The sequence below is a fragment of the Neofelis nebulosa genome, chromosome 7 (genome assembly GCF_028018385.1).
Source record: "Neofelis nebulosa isolate mNeoNeb1 chromosome 7, mNeoNeb1.pri, whole genome shotgun sequence".
In the NCBI taxonomy this organism is placed as follows: Eukaryota; Metazoa; Chordata; class Mammalia; order Carnivora; family Felidae; genus Neofelis; species Neofelis nebulosa.
The window spans coordinates 145,068,682-145,089,336 of NC_080788.1; the positions used below are offsets into that span (position 1 = coordinate 145,068,682).

General features: G+C 56.5%; 1 protein-coding gene across 1 annotated transcript in view; it reads left to right on the plus strand.

Annotated features, from left to right (window-relative positions):
• Positions 1-20,315, plus strand: part of DYNC1H1 (dynein cytoplasmic 1 heavy chain 1) — a 78,275-nt gene extending 57,960 nt beyond the window's left edge. The window contains exons 43-78 of the mRNA XM_058740291.1: positions 519-648; positions 2,008-2,141; positions 2,542-2,656; positions 2,758-2,919; positions 3,001-3,215; positions 3,318-3,522; positions 4,781-4,954; positions 5,061-5,180; positions 5,325-5,445; positions 6,559-6,754; positions 7,082-7,199; positions 7,288-7,503; positions 8,102-8,314; positions 8,429-8,556; positions 10,184-10,337; positions 10,784-10,930; positions 11,025-11,175; positions 11,678-11,931; positions 12,014-12,148; positions 12,238-12,332; positions 12,503-12,677; positions 12,840-12,915; positions 13,542-13,702; positions 13,917-14,028; positions 14,131-14,191; positions 14,279-14,402; positions 14,554-14,667; positions 15,561-15,731; positions 15,913-16,130; positions 16,225-16,328; positions 17,837-18,048; positions 18,325-18,478; positions 19,046-19,188; positions 19,305-19,473; positions 19,617-19,744; positions 19,964-20,315. Coding sequence (XP_058596274.1) covers positions 519-648; positions 2,008-2,141; positions 2,542-2,656; positions 2,758-2,919; positions 3,001-3,215; positions 3,318-3,522; positions 4,781-4,954; positions 5,061-5,180; positions 5,325-5,445; positions 6,559-6,754; positions 7,082-7,199; positions 7,288-7,503; positions 8,102-8,314; positions 8,429-8,556; positions 10,184-10,337; positions 10,784-10,930; positions 11,025-11,175; positions 11,678-11,931; positions 12,014-12,148; positions 12,238-12,332; positions 12,503-12,677; positions 12,840-12,915; positions 13,542-13,702; positions 13,917-14,028; positions 14,131-14,191; positions 14,279-14,402; positions 14,554-14,667; positions 15,561-15,731; positions 15,913-16,130; positions 16,225-16,328; positions 17,837-18,048; positions 18,325-18,478; positions 19,046-19,188; positions 19,305-19,473; positions 19,617-19,744; positions 19,964-20,092 — 5,434 coding nt within the window. The 3' untranslated portion in view covers positions 20,093-20,315. The remainder of the gene's footprint in view (positions 1-518; positions 649-2,007; positions 2,142-2,541; positions 2,657-2,757; positions 2,920-3,000; positions 3,216-3,317; positions 3,523-4,780; positions 4,955-5,060; positions 5,181-5,324; positions 5,446-6,558; positions 6,755-7,081; positions 7,200-7,287; positions 7,504-8,101; positions 8,315-8,428; positions 8,557-10,183; positions 10,338-10,783; positions 10,931-11,024; positions 11,176-11,677; positions 11,932-12,013; positions 12,149-12,237; positions 12,333-12,502; positions 12,678-12,839; positions 12,916-13,541; positions 13,703-13,916; positions 14,029-14,130; positions 14,192-14,278; positions 14,403-14,553; positions 14,668-15,560; positions 15,732-15,912; positions 16,131-16,224; positions 16,329-17,836; positions 18,049-18,324; positions 18,479-19,045; positions 19,189-19,304; positions 19,474-19,616; positions 19,745-19,963) is intronic.
• Positions 20,316-20,655: the final 340 nt, after the last annotated feature.

The window sequence follows — 20,655 nt, forward strand, 5'->3', positions numbered from 1 at the left end:
TCAGTCTTACCTGATTCGTCATGGTTTTCTTTATAAGCCCTGGGTCTCTGGCACCGCGTGTGTTGGCTGTTCCCCTGTGACCCTGGGAACTTTGTATCAGGCAAGCGTAGAAACTGGAATCACGTTGGCATGTTGTAAATCGATGTGATTAAACACTTTTAGAGGATTTTTTTTTTTTACTTGTTTTTTAAGTAATCTCTACACCCAACATGGCACTCACCCTCATGACCCCCACATTAAGGGTCGCGTGTTCTAACTGAGCCAGCCAGGCGCCCCCTAGAGGAATTTTTTTAATGTAACGGTGCCATAGGTTTGAGGGGTTTTATGTTTAATAACATTTTGAATTGTTTAAGCTGTCTGGAGTTCAGATTCTTAGGTTTTTCCATTGGGAGAAAAATGAAAACTTCCGGTAAAGGCTAATTCTAGCCCTTGGAGTTGCCCGCAGCCCCAACAAAACGGGGTGTTCTCTCAGCACGGCTCCTGTTTGCATTGATACACACTCGGCTCTTCTTCAACAGACTCGTGGAGGATGAGGAGAGGCGCTGGACAGACGAGAACATCGATATGGTTGCTCTGAAGCACTTTCCCAACATAGACAAAGAGAAGGCGATGAGCCGGCCCATCTTGTACAGCAACTGGCTGTCAAAGGTAACAAGTTGTCATTTCAGAAATACTTCCTTCTGCCCTTTCAGTTAGAATTCTCTTCTTGTCAAACAGACCTTTTTCCCAAAGTACCCTGTAAGCAAATCATTGGTTCCAGGCACGATGCTGATAACTTACGGTAGACTGTCCCCGGAGTGTGCCCGGGGCTGGCGGGCCGGCCGTGTGTTTCTTATCCCATGAGATGGTTGCTGCCAGAGCCATGCAGTCCCACCCGTCAGGGGCCAGGCTTCAGCGTGTTTGCAGCAAAAGGAGTCTTCCCCTTTGCTTTCACCTCCCTCACACTCCAGAAATGAGCCAACTGTGAATAATCCATGTAAAAACATTTCCTGTACTGTTATACTATACAAAGTTGACGCTTCTAGAATAGTTGTGAGCTGTTCTTTTTCTGAGAGTAGGATTTTTAGTAAGGTGTAGTTTCAATGTGCGTTCCATTCAGCAGGTAGTTCAGGCACAGGGATGAGGTAGCAAGACAGGTTTGGTGTTGCTAGAATTTTGTGTGTGTTTCTGGACTCCAGATACTAATTGTTCTCCTTTATAGGCACCATATTCTCCCAGTGGCTCATCTGTCGCTGTTTTTATGGTGTCTTCTGACAAGCACATGTTGTCAGAGTTCTGTCATTTAAACCCATAATCCGTGTGTGTGTGCGTGTGCGTGTGTGTGTGTGTGTGTGTGGAGTGAGCTACAGGTCTGTTTCCAGTTTTCCCCTGGGACGTCCTGACCCGGCGCTATTTGTTGGATGATCCCTTACTTGGCAGAATCTGTCATTATGGGTTCCCTGCCTGCACAGGTCTGTTTCAGAGGCTCTGTCCTGCTCTGTTGCTCGTTTGTCACTCCCTGTGCTCAAAACTGCATGACCTTGATAGATACTGACGATGAAGTCTGATAGGATAGGCCTTCACACCTGGTTCTTCTTTAGGGCGATCTTGACCTGACCGCCCTTGGCCCTTTCCTCTTGCAAACGAAGTTTAGAATTGGCTTGTCAAGTTGTGCTAAAACCACCACCACTGAGATTGTTTGTGGCTGGGACCGTATTCACTTTCTCTGTCAAGTTGGATGGAGCTGACGTTTTTACAGCAGTTCACTTATCTCTGCACGGTCATGGTTTCTGTCTTCTTCATTTATTCAGGCCTTCTATGAGGTCTTTCAGGGACGTTCAGTTTTCTCTACAAAGATTTCCCCTGGTTTTAGATCGAGTCCCAGCTAACTTACATTTTTGTTGCTATGTTGTAAGTGATACCTTCTCGTATATTTTAACGGTTTCTTGGTACTTGGAATTGTAATTGACTAGTGTAATACAGAAGATGATTTCTCTTAGTAATTGGGTCTTAATTCTTTTTTTCTAGGATTACATCCCAGTAGACCAGGAAGAATTGAGAGATTACGTCAAGGCTAGGCTGAAAGTCTTCTATGAAGAAGAACTTGATGTTCCTCTGGTCCTGTTCAATGAAGTGTTAGACCACGTGCTCAGGATCGACCGGTGGGCTTTTTGTTGTTACAGCCTCTCTGCTCACCCACGCCACTGTTCATGTAGTGGTAGGGGATCCTCCCAGCCGACCTCCCCTCACCTCCACCTCTGCCTTCTCAGCTAAGCAACCCCCCTCCCTTCTAAGTCCCGCTCGGCTCCTGCTAACAGTCTGTTCCTGCCATGGTTGACACCTCTTGTTAGATTCTGCCTTGTGCCACCTGGGTGTCTGGAGGATAGGACCATGTCCCCCACTAGGCCTGGCAAATAGCAGTCACTCAACAAGTGGTTGACTTACCAATTTAAGTTAAAATACCTTAGAGATGTTGTAGGTTAACTCCTGAGACAGTTTAGGACCCGAGTGTCAAAAGGAGAACAGAGCCTAAAACCCTTTCATCTTTTCTGATGCTGTCAGGATATTCCGCCAGCCTCAGGGCCACTTGCTTCTGATTGGTGTCAGTGGAGCAGGAAAAACCACCCTGTCCCGTTTTGTGGCCTGGATGAATGGTTTGAGTGTGTACCAGATTAAGGTGGGTCTGGTCGATGCCTCTTACTCCCAGCGACAGTTTCCCGACTCACGCACACGGCTCCCTGAATGAGATTGGACCTAACCTGCCGACTGCTTCCGCAGGTGCACAGAAAGTACACCGGGGAAGACTTCGATGAAGATCTTCGGACGGTGCTGAGGCGTTCCGGCTGTAAGAACGAAAAGATAGCATTTATAATGGATGAATCCAACGTGTTAGATTCTGGATTCCTGGAGCGAATGAATACCCTTCTGGCCAACGGGGAGGTACGTGCCACATTGCGTGGTATTGGGCGGTGGTGTCAGCTTCCCGGGGCCGGTCAGTCGTAACGCCCTCTCGTCTGTTAGGTCCCCGGCCTCTTTGAAGGAGACGAGTACGCCACTCTGATGACCCAGTGCAAAGAGGGGGCCCAGAAGGAGGGCCTGATGCTGGACTCGCACGAGGAACTGTACAAATGGTTCACCAGCCAGGTCATCCGCAACCTCCACGTCGTCTTCACCATGAACCCGTCCTCGGAGGGGCTCAAGGACCGCGCGGCCACCTCCCCGGCACTTTTCAACAGGTGGGCCGACGTGTGCTCGGCTCTGGGTTACGACAGCCGATTTCTTCTCAAGGGACAGACCTGGCTCTTGGGAGCTATTTGAGACGTGGGCGTCTTTTGCAGGTGTGTGTTGAACTGGTTTGGGGACTGGTCCACTGAAGCGCTGTATCAAGTGGGCAAGGAATTCACGAGTAAAATGGACCTGGAGAAGCCGAATTACATTGTGCCTGATTACATGCCGCTTGTGTATGACAAACTACCACAGCCGCCGTCGCATCGGGAAGCGATTGTAAACAGCTGTGTATTTGTTCATCAGACTCTTCACCAGGTGGGTTGTTTCAAGGTCCCGGAAAAAGCAAAACTAACCATCGTAAAGGTAAATCGATGAAGACGAGACCCTAGGGTATTGCGTATTAGGCACAATACCACTGCTCGTTGTTAACTCTGTCGGTGACACATCCTCCTACTTACCAGGCTGCACCTTCCGAGATCCTTGACCTTCGCTGCTCTGTGGATTCTGCTTCCGTAAAGCGCTCTACTGCGCTTTCCTTTTCTCGTTGCCGCTAGGTGCACGGGTCCTGGTTGTCTGTCCTAGGCCAGGGGTTGGCATACTTCTCCTGGAAAAGGCCAGATAGTTCATGTTTGAGGCTTCATGGACCAGGAGGGTCTCTTGACTGCTTGGCCCTGCCTTGATACCCAGAGCCTGCACGGCCCGCATGGAAACGGGTGGGTTTGGCCGTGTGCCGCTAGTACTTCGTCTGCAGAAACGGGCAGCGGCCAGGTCTGGCCCACAGGCCAGGGTTTGCTGTCCCTTGCCTTAGACTCCTCATCATGGAGGAGTCCCCTCTGCTCCCATCTGAAAGGCATTCGTAAAGACCACTCTGAGCCTGTGGGCGTCCAGTCGACCACTACCCTGCCACCCCCTGCCACACCTGCGGGCTGCCTCCACTTGCCTCTGGAAGGTAGCCCTGCCCTGGCTTCCTTGGCTGGGCTCGTGTCCTCGTGCCGTGGCCGGAGGGGCCGGAGCAGCTGGTCCCACGGAGCCGCGCCTCTCACCCTCTTCCTGGTGCCACCTCTTACTTTGGTGTCCATGGAAAATAAGCAGAAGGCCTAGGAGGCACGGCATTACACAGTGCCCCCCAGCTGTACTCGTGTGAGGTCGCCAGGGTCATCAGAGGTTTGACGAGCGAGCTTAGGGGTTCCCGGGGCTCCCTGAGATCTTGTAGGAGGCTGAGCTGAGACCCCCAACTCAAGTGTGACTCCTTTTTTTTTCACGTGTGTTTATTTTGAGAGAGAGTGAGCACACGTGTGCGAGGGAGGGGGAAAGAGAATCCCAAGCAGGCTCCGTGCTGTCAGCGCAGAGCCTGGTGCGGGACTCAGTCTCACAAACCGTGAGATCGTGACCTGAGCTGCGACCAAGGGTCAGATGTTCGACCCACCGAGCCACCCGGTGCGTCTCAAGGGTGGTTCCTCGGGGCTGGGTCCCTGCCCCAGGTCACTCGGCGGCCTACAGAGCGGTTAGCGTTTGGAGGGCAAATGGCAGAGAACGTCCTCGAGAGCGAAAAGATTTCACTGTCTTCTCAAAGGCTAATGCTCGGCTAGCGAAGCGAGGGGGCCGGACGATGGCCATCACACCTCGCCACTACCTGGACTTCATTAACCACTACGCCAACCTGTTCCACGAGAAGCGGAGCGAGCTGGAGGAGCAGCAGATGCATTTGAACGTCGGGCTCAGGAAGATCAAGGAAACCGTCGACCAGGTACGTCCATCCCGGGTGCTCGCTTCACTTGCGGGCTGGCGTGAGGACCCCTTTCCGGGAAATTTCTGCGCGGCTCTGTCCCCCTGACGCGGCGCCCGTCCCACAGGTGGAGGAGCTGCGGCGCGACCTGCGTATAAAGAGCCAGGAGCTGGAGGTGAAGAACGCAGCCGCCAATGACAAGCTGAAGAAGATGGTGAAGGACCAACAGGAAGCTGAGAAGAAGAAGGTGCTTGCCGGGCGCGGAGGTCTTGTCCCGGGTGGGCTTCAGGCTGCTGGGTGGGGGCGGAGCGCCCAGCGGAACGAGGACCGTGGCTCGGGTCGCACTCGGCAACGCGGCGCGGACCCGTAGCTGAGCCGTCCCTCTCACCAGGTGATGAGCCAAGAAATTCAGGAACAGCTGCACAAGCAGCAGGAAGTCATCGCAGACAAACAGATGAGCGTCAAAGAAGATCTCGACAAGGTGGAGCCTGCGGTCATTGAGGCCCAGAATGGTACGTCACAGCTGTTGGGGGTCTGGCTTTCTAGAAAGGGCGTCTTCTGTCCACGGGGCTGGCTGTGCAGCTTGGGGCTGTGCCCGGGTTGCCCCCAGAGGCGCGTGTGTGTCTGGAAGCATCACTGGCAAATACCTGAAGGTTTTTCTAAACACCAAAGACGGTCTCCATTCCTTAAAGCAAATCCCCACGGGGCTGTCCGCTTCCACCAGAGCCGAGCCCCTCTCGTAGGAGACAGTTGACAAAATACGTTTTACGTGAATACGTTTGTTTTTTAATTTGACGATAATTACATGAAGACACCATTTATGAATCCGACTGGAGTTTCACCCAGAAATGCCTTAAAGTGTGTAGTGTCGTCTTGGGGTTATCTACGCGTTTTCTGGCCAGACCAGCGAATGCTAATTTGCGTACCCATGGCAGTCGCTGCCCGTTCCTCATCGACACGGGCTCCTGCGGGACACCATAGCGCCTGGGCCAGGATCTGGGCCGGGATCCGGTGTCTTGCTCGCTCGCGGCCCATCAGCGCCTGTTTCAAACGTGCGCTCTTCCTGTTACACCATCCAAACTATAGATTTTCCTTGAGAATCTAATTTCGAAGGGAACTTAATTTTTACTGCCGAGTAACCAGTGAAAAGGTGTTTCAGTAAAAGTTCAGACTGGAAAAAGTGCAGTTTAGCTTGTAGAAGGCGTCGGCCATCCTTTTTTTAGAGCTGTTAATTCTACATATTCATCCAGCCAAGCAGACAGCTTCTAGATTATGGCAGAATGTACATATTGTTGCTTAAATTGTGTAAGGTAAGTACATAGTTGAAATGTGTCAGCGTTTTAAGTGTTAATGGGGGTAAAGGAACTAACTGGGACCCGTGAGACATCGCCAAAGGCAGCTTCCTGCTTTTCACGGAATGTTCAGTGTGGCCTTCAGTGCCGGGAGAGCTTCAGAGTTATTTAAAAGGCCAGCTGTTCCAGGGGGTTTAAAGACAGAAAGTCCCACTCGCTGCAGCCTTCTGAGCGGTGGCCTCCTCCTCATCGGAGCCACGGCTCTGCTGTGCCACCGCACCTCACCTGCTCGCCCTGTCGCCCTCCCGCCCCTCCTGCCACCGTGGTGCCCAGCTGTGAAGTCGATAAAGAAGCAGCACCTCGTGGAGGTGCGATCCATGGCCAACCCCCCTGCCGCCGTGAAGCTGGCGCTTGAGTCCATCTGCCTGCTGCTGGGCGAGAGCACCACAGACTGGAAGCAGATCCGCTCCATCATCATGAGAGAGAACTTCATCCCCACCATCGTCAACTTCTCTGCAGAGGAGATCAGGTGAGCGTCGCCAGGAAGCAGGAGACAGCGCTCCGGCATCGAGAGGTTTCCCTGCTTTTGCGCGGCCGTGTCACCGTGGCCTGTTGTGTCAGAAGGTGGCGTCTGTTACATCAACTGCACAAATGCCTTTTAGGCCATTTCACTCAAAGCTGGCGTTGGGCACTGACGCCCGTCGGGGGAGCGTGGGGGCGGGAAGGTCAGAGACCACCATCCCCGGAACACGGGTGGTCCAGCTCATCCTCCGTGGTCACTGGGGCAACAGAGGGGAACTGGCCTTTAAAATCTTTTGCCCCACACGTGCTTAGAAACACCATCCCTCTTCTGCAGCGATGCCATAAGGGAGAAGATGAAGAAAAACTATATGTCCAATCCAAGCTACAACTACGAGATTGTCAACCGGGCCTCCCTGGCCTGCGGCCCTATGGTCAAATGGGCCATCGCACAGGTAAGTGGCGTGGCCGGGAGCTCCCGTGGGAAAAGTCCCCTCCGGTCCCGTCACTCGGGAAGAGTTAATTACTGTCTGCCTTTTTCAGCTCAACTACGCTGACATGTTAAAGCGGGTGGAGCCCCTGCGCAACGAGCTACAGAAGCTGGAGGACGACGCTAAGGACAACCAGCAGAAGGCCAACGAGGTGGAACAGATGATCCGGGACTTGGAAGCCAGCATCGCCCGCTACAAGGAGGAGTACGCAGTCCTGATCTCGGAGGCCCAGGCCATCAAGGCAGACCTGGCCGCTGTTGAAGCGAAAGTAAGGTTGTCGCCGGGCGGGAGCACTCTGTCTGCCAGCTCCTCTCAGCTCTTCGTGGGGTCTGACATGAGGTGCTCCTGGTGCCTCATACACGTTCCCGTGTGTGTGCCCGCCTTCTTGTCTGCCAGCCAGCTCTGTCCCGAGAGGGCCTGCTGGCCTCCTGGTTCACCGGGCTGCGTTAATTAGGACAGGTGGACACCAGGGGGCGATCTGAAGCCAACCTGTGGGGTCACCAAGGACATGGTTGTCCGAGTCTTGCATTCACTGCTGTGTCCATCGCCATGCCCACACTCTTCCTGACTCCCCGGAATATTCTCCTCTCCTGCCAGCAGTGTCTCTTCTCTCTAGGCCAACCCCCACCTGCTGTTCTGTCCACCCCGGGCCCTCTCCCTGCCCCGTCTCCACTCACATGTCTCAAGGCTACCCCTGCTTCTCTACACCCTCTTGCGGCCTGATTAGATTCTGAGGCCCTTATCATCCTCAGTCGTGGAGGAGCTGGGTCCTCTGTCCTCTGGGACTGTGAACAGCCCTCCCAGAGCCCTATGGGGGGAACCAATTTTCACTTTCTGGTATAAATCCTGCTGGATCTTGCCCGTAGGTAAACCGGAGCACTGCTCTCCTGAAGAGCTTGTCCGCCGAACGTGAACGATGGGAAAAAACAAGTGAAACTTTCAAAAACCAGATGTCCACCATCGCCGGGGACTGCCTCTTGTCGGCCGCGTTCATCGCCTACGCGGGTTACTTTGACCAGCAGATGCGCCAGAACCTGTTCACCACGTGGTCCCACCACTTACAGCAGGCCAACATCCAGGTAACAGGCCATGGGGTTCTGGCCTGGCGCCCGGTCAGCCGTTTCCACGCTGGCCCGGAGACGGTGCGCCTGGAGCTTTGAGGAGGAAAGGAAGGTAACCGCCCTCACTTTCAGTTCCGTACAGACATCGCGCGAACCGAGTACCTCTCCAACGCCGACGAGCGCCTTCGCTGGCAAGCCAGCTCCCTACCCGCAGACGACCTGTGCACGGAGAACGCCATCATGCTGAAGCGCTTCAACAGGTATGCGCTCGTGCACAGGGAGTGGCTTGGAAGTCCTTACGTGCGGTGACCCCGTGGTTTTGTGTTTCTTCGGAATACGTCTTTGAGGAGACGAAGGGAAACTTGGAAATGGGCGAGAGCACGCAGGCAGGCCCAGCGCTCGTCTCTGATGGGGCCGCGGCCCTTCCCACCCCCGCTTCCCCACCGCCCGAATTGTTCTGCAGCGAAGGCCTCTCGTGCCACCTTTCAGAGCTGATTGGCGGGCTGTGTGTCGGGGTGGACGACAAAAACATAATTACAAAAATATTACAAGAACTGAAAATAGTTAGCTAAAGAGAGTTAAGGGGGAAAGTGGTTTAAGGAGGCCAGAGTTAGAGGTGGAGGGTGACTTCAGGGAGGGCAGGCTTGACACTGGCTCAGGGGGTCCTCAGGGCCCACCCCACGTACAGGGCCTCACGCCCTGAGGCTTGACCCTCCTGTGTGGCAGCTCTTAAAGCCAGACGCCTCCAGTGTTTTCTGACTTTATCTCCACATCTTAAAGTCTTTGAATCCTTGAAGTATGTCACGGTCCCAGGGACACGTAGAGGATGAAGCCCCTTGCAGGTGTCATTTGATTTTATGAGCAAATCCTCAGGCCCCACCAGTGGCTCTGTGTCTCGCCAGATGTGCTGGTGAGATTATCGGTCCATCGGTGTGGTCTGCGCAGAGCTGGATTCACCTGAATGGGAAGTACACACACCCCTAGGTGCTTATTCAACAGTGGCTTGGCCCACGTGAAGCATGACAAATGTCAGGACAGAATGTGATTGACAGACTGAAAACGCCTCCCGTGCCCCTCAGTAGGAGCCAGTTAAGCGATTACGGTGCGCCTCCGTAGTGGACGGCTGGGGTCCTGCAGACCAGGCCTTTCCGAGTGTGCGTTCAGAGAAGGCTCCAGCAGACCGTGCACAAGGGGAGTGGGTGCCGCATCCCCACGGACGCACGTGCCCACGCGCACACGTGTCTGCAAACACCTGACCTTTCCCCGAGTAGACAGGTCAGAAACTGGTAACAAAAGCTAGAGGAGGGAGGCGGTTCTTCTCACCACACGCCCTTTTGTAGCTTCTGGATTTTGTACAAGCACCTGCGTGCATTATGATTTTTAAAAAGTAACTGGTCATGCACGTGACTCTGGACAAATCCCTGTAGCCTCTTAGTGCCCCATCTTCCTCACGTGTAAAACAGATGTGCTCTCAGTACCTTCTCATAGGCTTCTCCTGAGGATTAAGCTGTGTCTGCTATTTGCCAGGGTCCCTGGCGGCTTGAGCCGTCTGTACCTGTTAGCGGTAGGTGCTGCTGAGCATTGGTTCTGGAAGGTCAGTAGTACATGGAACGGTAATTCTAGCAGAGCGCACTCAGCACCTCGAGAAAAGCACATGCTGGATGCTTAGAGAAGAACCTGTGTCCCAGCAGAGAAAGAGCTTGTAACTCTGGCCCTGCTCCAGAGAGTGCGTGACTCTGTTAGCTGCTTGCAGAAGTGCTTCCGGAAGGCTTCAGCATCAAGGATTTGTTATGGTTGTCTGGAAGCTGCACTTGAGTAGTGGGAACAACCTTCCCGTCGTCTTGTTGTGGGCTCCTCGAGCCTGCACTCACGTGGCCTCACCCTCAGGTACCCGCTGATCATCGACCCCTCTGGCCAGGCCACAGAATTCATCATGAATGAGTACAAGGACCGCAAGATCACGCGCACCAGCTTCTTAGACGATGCCTTCCGCAAGAACCTGGAGAGTGCTCTGAGGTTCGGGAACCCCCTTCTGGTGCAGGTGTGTGCAGCATCCAGCCTTTGGTGTGGAACAAAACTAGATTACGTGATACGAACAGTGGTAGTTTTTTTTACCTTTGTAAGACTTGGTTTAATGTCAGAAAAAAGATGAAGTTTTACAATTGTTCTGTAAAAAGCGAATCAAAAAAAAGTGTTTATCTGTCATCACCGTCCACTAGAACTTTCTGCACTGATGGCAATGTTCTGCTTTGTGCCATCCAGGATGCTGGTAGACACGTGTGGCCAATACGCTTAAGGAACTGAGTTTTTTATTTAAATCAGGTCACCACGGGTGCTGGTGGCTGCCGTACTGGACGGGGAGGTCTAAGAGGCTGGGTAGCTTCTGTGGTGTGTTCGTCTGGTTAGGTCAACATCAAAACACTGTTATTTGGGTGAAGATACATGTTGTAAAACCCCAACCGTGAAACTTCCTGTGTGTGCGTCTAGGATGTGGAAAGCTACGATCCGGTTTTGAATCCAGTACTGAACCGCGAAGTTCGGCGAACTGGGGGGAGAGTGCTGATTACCCTCGGCGACCAGGATATAGACTTGTCACCATCATTTGTCATCTTCCTGTCCACCCGAGATCCAACCGTAAGGACCGGGGCACTTGGGATTCGCATCTGTGGCGGCGCTCTGTGTCGCAGCTCCAGTGACGAAGCGGACTGTTCTCTTACCCTTGTGGCAGGTGGAGTTTCCGCCAGACCTGTGTTCCCGCGTTACCTTTGTCAACTTCACGGTCACCCGCAGCAGCTTGCAGAGCCAATGTTTGAATGAAGTACTTAAGGCAGAAAGGCCTGATGTGGACGAAAAGCGTTCCGATCTTCTTAAGCTTCAAGGTGTGTTTCTGGCTCTGTAGCTTTGGGAGTCTCGGAGCAAGCTGGGGGCTGAACTTCCTTTCTTTCTTTGTAAGTTTATTGATTTTTGAGACAGAGGGGGAGAGAGTGAGAATCCCAAGCCGGTGCTAGGGGCTTGATGCCGGGCTCAAACCCACAAACTGTGGGATCATGACTTGAGCCAAAATCAGGAGTCAGACGCTTAACCTTAAGACTGAACCACCCAGGTACCCCTGGGGGGGGGGGGGTGGGGAGGGGGCTGAACTTTTTTTTACTGTTTTTAAGTTCATTTTGAGAGAGAATCCCAAGCCAGCTCTGCACCATCGACGCAGGGCTCGATCCCACAAACCGTGAGTTCATGACCTGACTGAGCCACCCAGGTACCCCTTGGGGCTAAAATTTTAATTAAGGTTCTAGAACATGTCAGGTTTATTCAGACACTCAGGGGAGTTCTCTTTCTGGAAGAAGCAAGTGGTGCAGACTCTGGATGTTGTGACCGTTTCAGGAGAGTTCCAGCTGCGTTTACGCCAGCTCGAGAAGTCTCTGCTGCAAGCTCTGAACGAGGTGAAAGGACGCATCTTGGACGACGACACCATCATAACGACCCTGGAGAACCTCAAGAGAGAGGCGGCCGAGGTGACGAGGAAGGTGGAGGAGACGGACATCGTCATGCAGGAGGTGGAGACCGTGTCTCAGCAGTACCTGCCGCTGTCCACCGCCTGTAGCAGCATCTACTTCACCATGGAGTCCCTGAAGCAGGTGACTGCGGGAGCCACCCCCGCGGGATGGCGCTCGCTCTGTGCCTCCCGCCTAATGGCCGTTGCCCGCTGCTTCCTTTCAGATCCACTTCCTGTACCAGTACTCCCTCCAGTTTTTCCTGGACATTTACCACAACGTCTTGTACGAGAACCCGAACCTCAAGGGCATCACAGACCACACGCAGCGCCTCTCCATCATCACGAAGGACCTCTTCCAGGTAGAGAGCCCGGCGCTCGGCTGTCCCCAGGGAGGGAAGGTGGGAGGTCGTTCTCCGGGGACGGCAGCGTCTCCCGCTCTTGTCCCCAGGTGGCGTTCAACCGGGTGGCCAGAGGCATGCTGCACCAGGACCACATCACCTTCGCCATGCTGCTGGCCCGAATCAAACTGAAGGGCACCGTCGGGTAAGGCCGCCGCCCTGCTGCACTTGTCCCCGCAGAGCGCTGTCATTTTGCAGGTTTTCTACTAGCATCTTAAGGGCTTAAAGAGAGGAAAAAAAGAGTCTTTGCTGTTACTGCTCTTTGAGTGCAGAAGTGAATCTGAGACCCTTGCTAACTCGTTGCCCCCTTCCCAGGGAGCCCACCTACGACGCCGAATTCCAGCACTTCCTGAGAGGGAAGGAGATCGTCCTGAGTGCTGGCTCGACGCCCAAGATCCAGGGCCTGACCGTGGAGCAGGCCGAGGCCGTTGTGAGGTTGAGCTGTCTCCCTGCCTTCAAAGATCTGATTGCAAAGGTTCAGGCCGACGAGGTGAGTGTTCTGAACGCGTCCCAGCCTCTTCCCAGGAAGTTGGCAGTAAGGAATTGCGTGTGTCGTGCGCACACGTCAGCCGTCTGATGTATTCATCCCAACTTCTCTGCCCACAAAAACGGGCTGTGCTCCGTGGCGACGCTTCTCCCGTTGTGTCCACAGCAATTTGGCATCTGGTTGGACAGCAGCTCCCCAGAGCAGACGGTCCCGTACCTCTGGAGTGAAGAAGCCCCCTCAAGTAAGCCCGCATCAAGGCCTCCCCGGTGTTTTCATTCTGGACCCAAATGTAAAATTGGGCTTTGCCACCTGAGTGAAGGGATACCTCCGAGAAGGTCGCCAATTCCTAAAATAAGTGTCTCAGTGTAAAATCTTCAGGTCCTAATTCGTGTTCCCACTCTCACTTAAAGACCAAGAGAGACAGGTAGGAAGACCGTTGCCCGACGTTAAGGGAGAGATTGGCTAGTTCTGAGTGTAGTGCCCCAGGCCCTGTGCTAGCCCGGCTCGGGCCAGCGGGCAGGGTCTCCACGGCCACAGGGCAGCAGGGGCAGGGCTGGCGGTGGCTGTGATCCTCTCCAGACGGCTCAGGATCTGTGTTCTGCCTGCAGCAAATGGGTGGCGGTGGAGTCACGTGAAGTTGGTAACTGCCACCGTGCCCACAGGCCCACGTGGTAGACGTGAGCACAGGTGTGTCCAGGGGCTTCACTGAAGACAGGAGAGGGTGGCAGTTCTCCTTGGGGCAGAGAAGACCAGAGGTGGCGGCATGATTCTGAGCTATCATCCGAGCGGGGACTTGTAGCCAGACCAGTCCCGGCGGGGCAGTCTGGGCCGTGTCCTCCCCGCAACCCTTCACATGCCTCGTTCCAGCACCCATCGGGCACGCCATCCACCGCCTGCTCCTGATTCAGGCTTTCCGCCCTGATCGCCTGCTGGCCATGGCCCACATGTTTGTTTCCACAAACCTCGGGGAGTCCTTCATGTCCATCATGGAGCAGCCTCTTGACCTGACTCACATCGTGGACACAGAGGTGCGGCTCTGGCTCCCAGCAGGCTCGGGTGGGCCTCGCCTGCCCCCAGCCCCTAGGCGCCATCTTGTCGGGCCATATACCTGCTTACAGACTCCCACCCTGGCCGGCTCCCAGCCCCCGCACCTTGGGGCCGGGGGAATCTTCGCAAGGCCCGCCCCACAGGCCTCTCCTCTCCACAGACTCCCGGTCTTAGTTCCGACCTCTGCATCTGCAGGTAAAGCCGAATACTCCTGTGCTGATGTGCTCTGTGCCTGGGTATGACGCCAGCGGGCACGTCGAAGACCTTGCAGCAGAACAGAACACGCAGATCACTTCAATCGCGATCGGTAAGGGTACTTGGTGGGTTTTTCGGGCCGAAGCCCCTCAGAACTCACGGTGGACACTGAAGTCCAAGCCCGCCGTGCTGACACTAAGCTTTCTGGCACCAGGCTCGGCCGAAGGCTTCAACCAAGCAGATAAAGCCATCAATACAGCCGTGAAGTCCGGCAGGTAGGCCTGTCTTGTTTGAAAAAGCCTCGGTTCCCGAGAATCCAGACCGGAAACGTGAAGTGTAGCTGTGGCTCTCGCTTCGTGCAGGTGGGTGATGCTGAAGAACGTGCACCTGGCCCCGGGGTGGTTGATGCAGCTGGAGAAGAAGCTTCACTCCCTGCAGCCGCACGCCTGCTTCCGGCTGTTCCTCACCATGGAGATTAACCCCAAGGTGTGTGCTCGGCATGTTGCTCTGAGTGCTGGTTTGCCATCTTTCTGTCCTGAAATCGTGGGTGTGTGTGTGTGTGTGGGTGTGTGTGTGTGTGTGTAGAGCCGAAGCACGCAGTTAACCAGGGCACTGACAGGAACAGTGTCTTCCTCAGGTGCCCGTGAACCTGCTCCGCGCAGGCCGCATCTTCGTGTTTGAGCCACCCCCGGGGGTGAAGGCCAACATGCTGAGGACATTCAGCAGCATCCCCGTCTCCCGCATTTGCAAGGTAAGCGTCCCTTTCTCCTGGTGCACTTTCTCCGGACAAGCCCAGGAGACCAGGTCCCTTCAGCAAATTCGGAAGTGGGTCCCCACGTCTCCCAGAAACACCAGAATGGCTGATAACCCTGGAAATTGTACTACTTAACTGTAGGCAAAATTCCCTTCCTGCGAACAGATTGAAAAGTATGCCTGCACGGTGTCCTGTTGTGAGGGTGTGACGGCCAGGCTCCCAGGAGAGCAGACGCCCCCAGTGCAGCTCTAACCAGAGCCCAGATTTAGGTCCGGGGTAAATGAGAATCCTGCGCTCCTGACCATGGTCCCCTGAGGCTGGGCAGTGCCCTCCGAGGCGCCAAAGACCAAGCTCGTGGGCAGGAGGAGAGGAATTCTGAAGTACTATTTCATTTTGTGCTATAATCCCCCTTTTCTGACCATTTTAGATTTGTTTTCTGTATCATTTTCTACAGTTGAATAATTTATCTTTACAGCGTTATTGGATTACATCTTAATTAACAGGAAAACTAGCACTTAATTTCTGGCAACGGTATTAGTGTTAACGGTACTGCGTCAGAAGCCCTAAAGTTCAGTGTGGTTCAGGGTGAAAAGCTCTTTTTATTTTTGAAAGAGAGACAGAGCACAAGCGGGGGAGGGGCAGAGAGAGAGGGAGACACAGAATCGGAAGCAGGCTCCAGGCTCTGAGCTGTCAGCACAGAGCCCAACGTGGGGCTCGAACCCACAAACCGCGAGATCACGACCTGAGCCCAAGTCGGATGCTCAATGGACTGAGCCCCCTGGGCTCCCCCAAAAAGCTCTTCTTAAAACTTTGTTAGAGAAGCTGCACTGTTTTCTTGGAAAGGATGTTGCTTTCTAAGGATTCCGTCTTTGATAACCTTCCTCACCCAGTCTCCCAATGAGCGTGCTCGCTTATACTTCCTGCTGGCCTGGTTCCACGCCATCATCCAAGAACGCTTACGATACGCACCCCTGGGGTGGTCAAAGAAGTATGAATTTGGGGAGTCTGACCTGCGGTCGGCCTGCGACACGGTAGACACGTGGCTGGATGACACGGCAAAGGCAAGTGCGGGCTGCCATGTCAGATGGGAGGGGACGCTCGGGAGCGCGCACGGCTGTGGTGGCCGACGGTGGGGGTCGTGTTCGATGTGGGTGTGAGGAAGGACTCACCCCACCAACAGAGGGACCTGGTGTGCCGGTTCCCCTCCGACCTGCCCCCACAAACCCACCTTTCCTCACACAGGGCAGGCAGAACATCTCGCCAGACAAGATCCCGTGGTCCGCACTGAAGACCTTGATGGCCCAGTCCATCTACGGCGGGCGGGTGGACAACGAGTTCGATCAGCGTCTGCTTAACACTTTCCTGGAGCGTCTGTTCACGACAAAGAGTTTCGATAGTGAATTTAAGCTGGCCTGCAAGGTCGACGGGCACAAAGACATTCAAATGCCCGACGGCATCAGGTACAAGCCTACCTCCTGTGATCCAGACCCCAGCCGTGCCCGGCAGTCCCCGGCGTCACCCAGGGTGGCATTTCCCAACGTGCCGCTTTTCTAGGCGAGAGGAGTTCGTGCAGTGGGTGGAGCTGCTCCCCGACACGCAGACGCCCTCCTGGCTGGGCCTGCCCAACAACGCGGAGAGAGTCCTACTCACTACCCAGGGTGGGTACCCCACGGGCAGCCCCTTCCCTGTGCCGACCAGGTCAGGCCTCAGGCCTCGGCCTGCCCCCTCCCTCCGCTGGCCCTTCCGATCCTGGCCCCTCCTGGCTCCGTCCCTGGGGAGGCACGTGAACTGGAGTGGGTCCCAGCTGGTGCCTCCCCTGCAGTCTAGGCTCGGTTCTGGACAAAACTTGGTGTTTCGGTCAGTGAGGTCTGGAAGTTACATCCAGACGTGATTTCTTCTGTTTTGCCTAAAAGAGTCAAAAGGCACCTGGTATTATGTGAAGTTTTAAAACCGTTAGTTTTTATTAGGATACTCCTTAGAAGCGTTTCCTTTCTCCTTTTTTTCCCAAGAGTATTCAAGAAATAGCTGACGCAGAGGTTTTCAAAGTATGGTTCTCAGCAGCATTAACCTCATTGGAATTTCTTAGAAATGCAGAGTCTCAGGACCTGCCTCAGACCTCCGCGGTGGGAAGTGGGGGCCCAGCCCCCTGCTCCAACAAGCCCTCCGGGCGGCTGCTGTGTCTGCAACCTTATGAACGGCTGATCTAACCCAGACTTCTCTTTATGGGAACCGGGCCCAGAAAGAACTTGTGATTTCCCCAAACTCACACAGCTAGCTGAGGGGACAGGATCAGACAGTTCCCTTCGGGCCATCTCCCCAGCTCTGCACAAGAACCCCTACTTACCAGGCTTGCTCTCTGAGGACGACTTTGAAGGCGTGCCAGGCTACCCCACCCCCACGAGGTGGCAGAGGTCCTGTAAGCCACCGAGACGAGACGCTGGCCTGCTCTGCGAGTTCGAGGCCTCGGTGCAGGGCAGGTCCTGGCAGGTCCAGGGTTGGGCCCGAGTGCTCTGTTGTACGCCAGCCTGTACTGAGACGAGATCACGTAGGGTATTAACACCCAGGGCACCCGCTGCGAGCCCCGCTTGGCTCCCATGACAGGGGACTGGTCTGTGGGATTTGTCGCTCGCCCTGGCTGGCCGCAATGCCCTCCCTGTCCTGGTACTAACAAGCTCCCGCCGGCACTCCAGCCACTCTGCTGGTCACACCCAGTCCCGCCTTCAGGTAGCACTGAAGGCTTGGCTGCTGCCCACCCCACATGCGAGCCCGTGCCGGCCTGTCCTCTCTGGTCCGGCCTTCGGTGCCGCTCAGGAACTGGACCTCGAGCACTCCGGGACCCTGTGGGGGCGGAGGGGAGGCCAGACTTTAACGGGACGGGGGCAGACGGCCCATGGGCACGCGGAGTTGGCAGCGCGGCAGCCTTCCCGGCGGGCGCCTGGCAGGCCCCGGAGCCCGCCCCTCGGCAGCCGCGACCAGATGCGGCGGCAGCTTTCCGCCGCACCTGCCGCCTCTCCTTTTGGCCCGGCCGCTCTCTGAGCTTCGGAAACGCGTCCTCACTCGCGCCTCGCGGGCAGACGCGCCCCGTGGCCTCTGCGTTCACGTCCTTCCTCCTCTCGTCCCCCGCCCGTCCCCCCCTCCCTCCGTCACCGGTGGGCCTGCGGCCCAGGCGTGGACATGATCAGCAAGATGCTGAAGATGCAGATGCTGGAGGACGAGGACGACCTGGCCTACGCCGAGACGGAGAAGAAGGCCAGGACGGACCCCGCGTCTGACGGCCGGCCCGCCTGGATGAGGACCCTGCACACCACCGCGTCCAACTGGCTGCACCTCATCCCCCAGACGCTGAGCCACCTCAAGCGGACGGTGGAGAACATCAAGGTGCCGGCAGCGGGCCCCCGGGCTCAGGTCCAGGCGAGAGGGGGCGACCCCGCGGAGCCGGCCAGAAGTGCTCTACGAGGTGGTCCGGCCGGTGGTTCCAGGGCCCGGCCCGCGGCGGGCTTCCGGCCAGCTTCACCCGAGGCCCGGGGCCCAGGGCAAGCTCCCGGGCTCCCCGCGGGGGACCTGGTGTGGACGGGCCTCCCTCCCGCGGGAGAGGGGGCCTCTCCCGGACCCTCCCCCTCACCCTGGCCTTCCCGTGTCTTTGAACGATTGTAGGACCCCTTGTTCAGGTTCTTTGAGAGAGAAGTGAAGATGGGGGCTAAGCTACTTCAGGACGTTCGCCAGGACCTCGCGGACGTCGTCCAAGTGTGTGAAGGGAAGAAGAAGCAGACCAACTACCTGCGCACGCTCATAAACGAGCTGGTCAAAGGTACCGGCCCTCCCGGCGTGCCCCGGGGCCCGGCCCCCCACGTCCGCCTCACGGGGCACGCCGAGCAGGGCGCACCGGGGCCCGGCCTCGCACACGTTGCCGTCTGCACAGACCCGCCTGTGAGGGCAGCTAGGGGTCGGGCTTCGAAGGGCCCAAGAATCTGTTTTCCCTCCTTGCTGGGCCCTGAACGTTCCCGAAGATCTTTACCGTCTTTAGGAGGGTGGCCACCACAGAGGAAAAGTGGGGGACGTGAAGGATACAGGGAGTGAACAGCCAGATGTCTCAAGAGCCTGACCTGTCGGTGACGCCCAGCCCCTTCCGTGACGGGGGTTAGCAGCTGCGGTGTCCCTTGGGGCCACTGGGGTCCTCCACGTACACCCCGTCAGCCATACTGGACTGAGCAGGGCAGAGGTGGTGCGGGCCCAGCCAGGACAGGAGACGGTGTGGGGAGGGGGCGGGCGGAGTGCTCGCGCGCGCAGGCGCGGCTGGGGAAACAGGCGAGCTCTGGCAGGTCCGAGCACCTGTGCCGGGGATGTCAGAACCGAGCCTGGGTCACCTCGCTCGCAGGGATCTTGCCTCGGAGCTGGTCCCACTACACGGTGCCCGCGGGCATGACCGTCATCCAGTGGGTGGCCGACTTCAGCGAGAGGATCAAACAGCTACAGAACATCTCTCTGGCGGCTGCGTCTGGCGGCGCGAAGGAGCTGAAGGTGGGGAGCGGCTCCTAAGTGGCACGGGGGAGGGGCAGCCCCGGGACCGCTCGGGGACAGGCACAGATCCCCCGCGGCTGGTGCTCGCCGCTCACGGGGGCCCCTCCTTCCCGCAGAACATCCACGTGTGCCTGGGCGGCCTGTTCGTGCCCGAGGCCTACATCACCGCCACCAGGCAGTACGTGGCCCAGGCCAACAGCTGGTCCTTGGAGGAGCTCTGCCTGGAAGTCAACGTCACCACGTCCCAGAGTGCCACCCTCGATGCCTGCAGCTTTGGGGTCACGGGTGAGTCGGGGTCCAGGTCGGGTGCCGGTGTGGCTCCCAGCCCGTGTCTGAGGTCGCGGGAGGCAGCGCGCCAGGGCCGGGCGCGGTGTCACAGATTCGGGCAGCCTTTCCCCCGGGTGACAGGGCCTGACTTCTCCCCGCAGGGTTGAAGCTCCAGGGGGCCACGTGCAATAACAACAAGCTGTCGCTGTCCCACGCCATCTCCACGGTCCTCCCTCTGACGCAGTTGCGCTGGCTCAAGCAGACCAACGCAGAGAGAAAGGCTAACGCGGTAAGCGGCCCCTTCCTGTCCTGGGGTTGGCAGGGGCCGTGCGCACAGCCGCGAGTGATCAGCTGCAGCCATCGCCCCCCTTCCCCCGGGGCCAGCTCATCACTAGGAGCCCAGGGCCACGCAGAGGCAAGCCGCCCCGTCACCAGGGCCACTGTCCACCATGCCCGCGGTGTCCTGCCTCTCCCGAAGCTGGCAGTAAGGCCCTGCCCTCCCCCCCAGGTGACCCTGCCCGTCTACCTGAACTTCACCCGTGCGGACCTCATCTTCACGGTCGATTTTGAGATCGCCACCAAGGAGGATCCACGTAGCTTCTACGAGCGTGGCGTCGCCGTCCTCTGCACGGAGTGAAACCCGACTCCTGGTCCCTTTTCTGTAGTAACTATTTAACGTTTCTTCGTCATTAAACCGTTCGGAAGGAGCGGACTTGTCACAGGAAAGTCGTCGGTTCGAGGTTGGAGGAAGCGGACTGGAGGCTGAGGGACGGGACGGTGGGAAGAGGAAGGACTCGGTTGTGTGCTTGGGAGGGTCCGTAGCCTGGTTTGCTCGGGAATAAAACACTAAGCACGATCCAGCTCTCGCCTCTTCTGTCCCCCTCTCCTCCCGGTGTGGAAAGTGGGGGCCCTTTGCAGGCACCAAAACAACTCCCCGTGCCTAGAGCAGTTCTGGCCATCCTGACTTAGCACCCTGCAGGCTTGGGCCTGCTCACAACCCTTCGGGTGGTTTCTGTGTCACGTGAGGGTGCCGACGCCCCCAGCCAGCCTCCACCCATCCCGTGTCTACCCCCACACACCCCAGGGAAGCAGCTGGTTCCCACCAACTGCTCGCTGTTCACACCGGACGTGATGCATGTGGGCTCCTTGTGAAACTGGGTTGAGTGCCTTATGGCAGCTCCTAGGGTTGATCAGTGACCA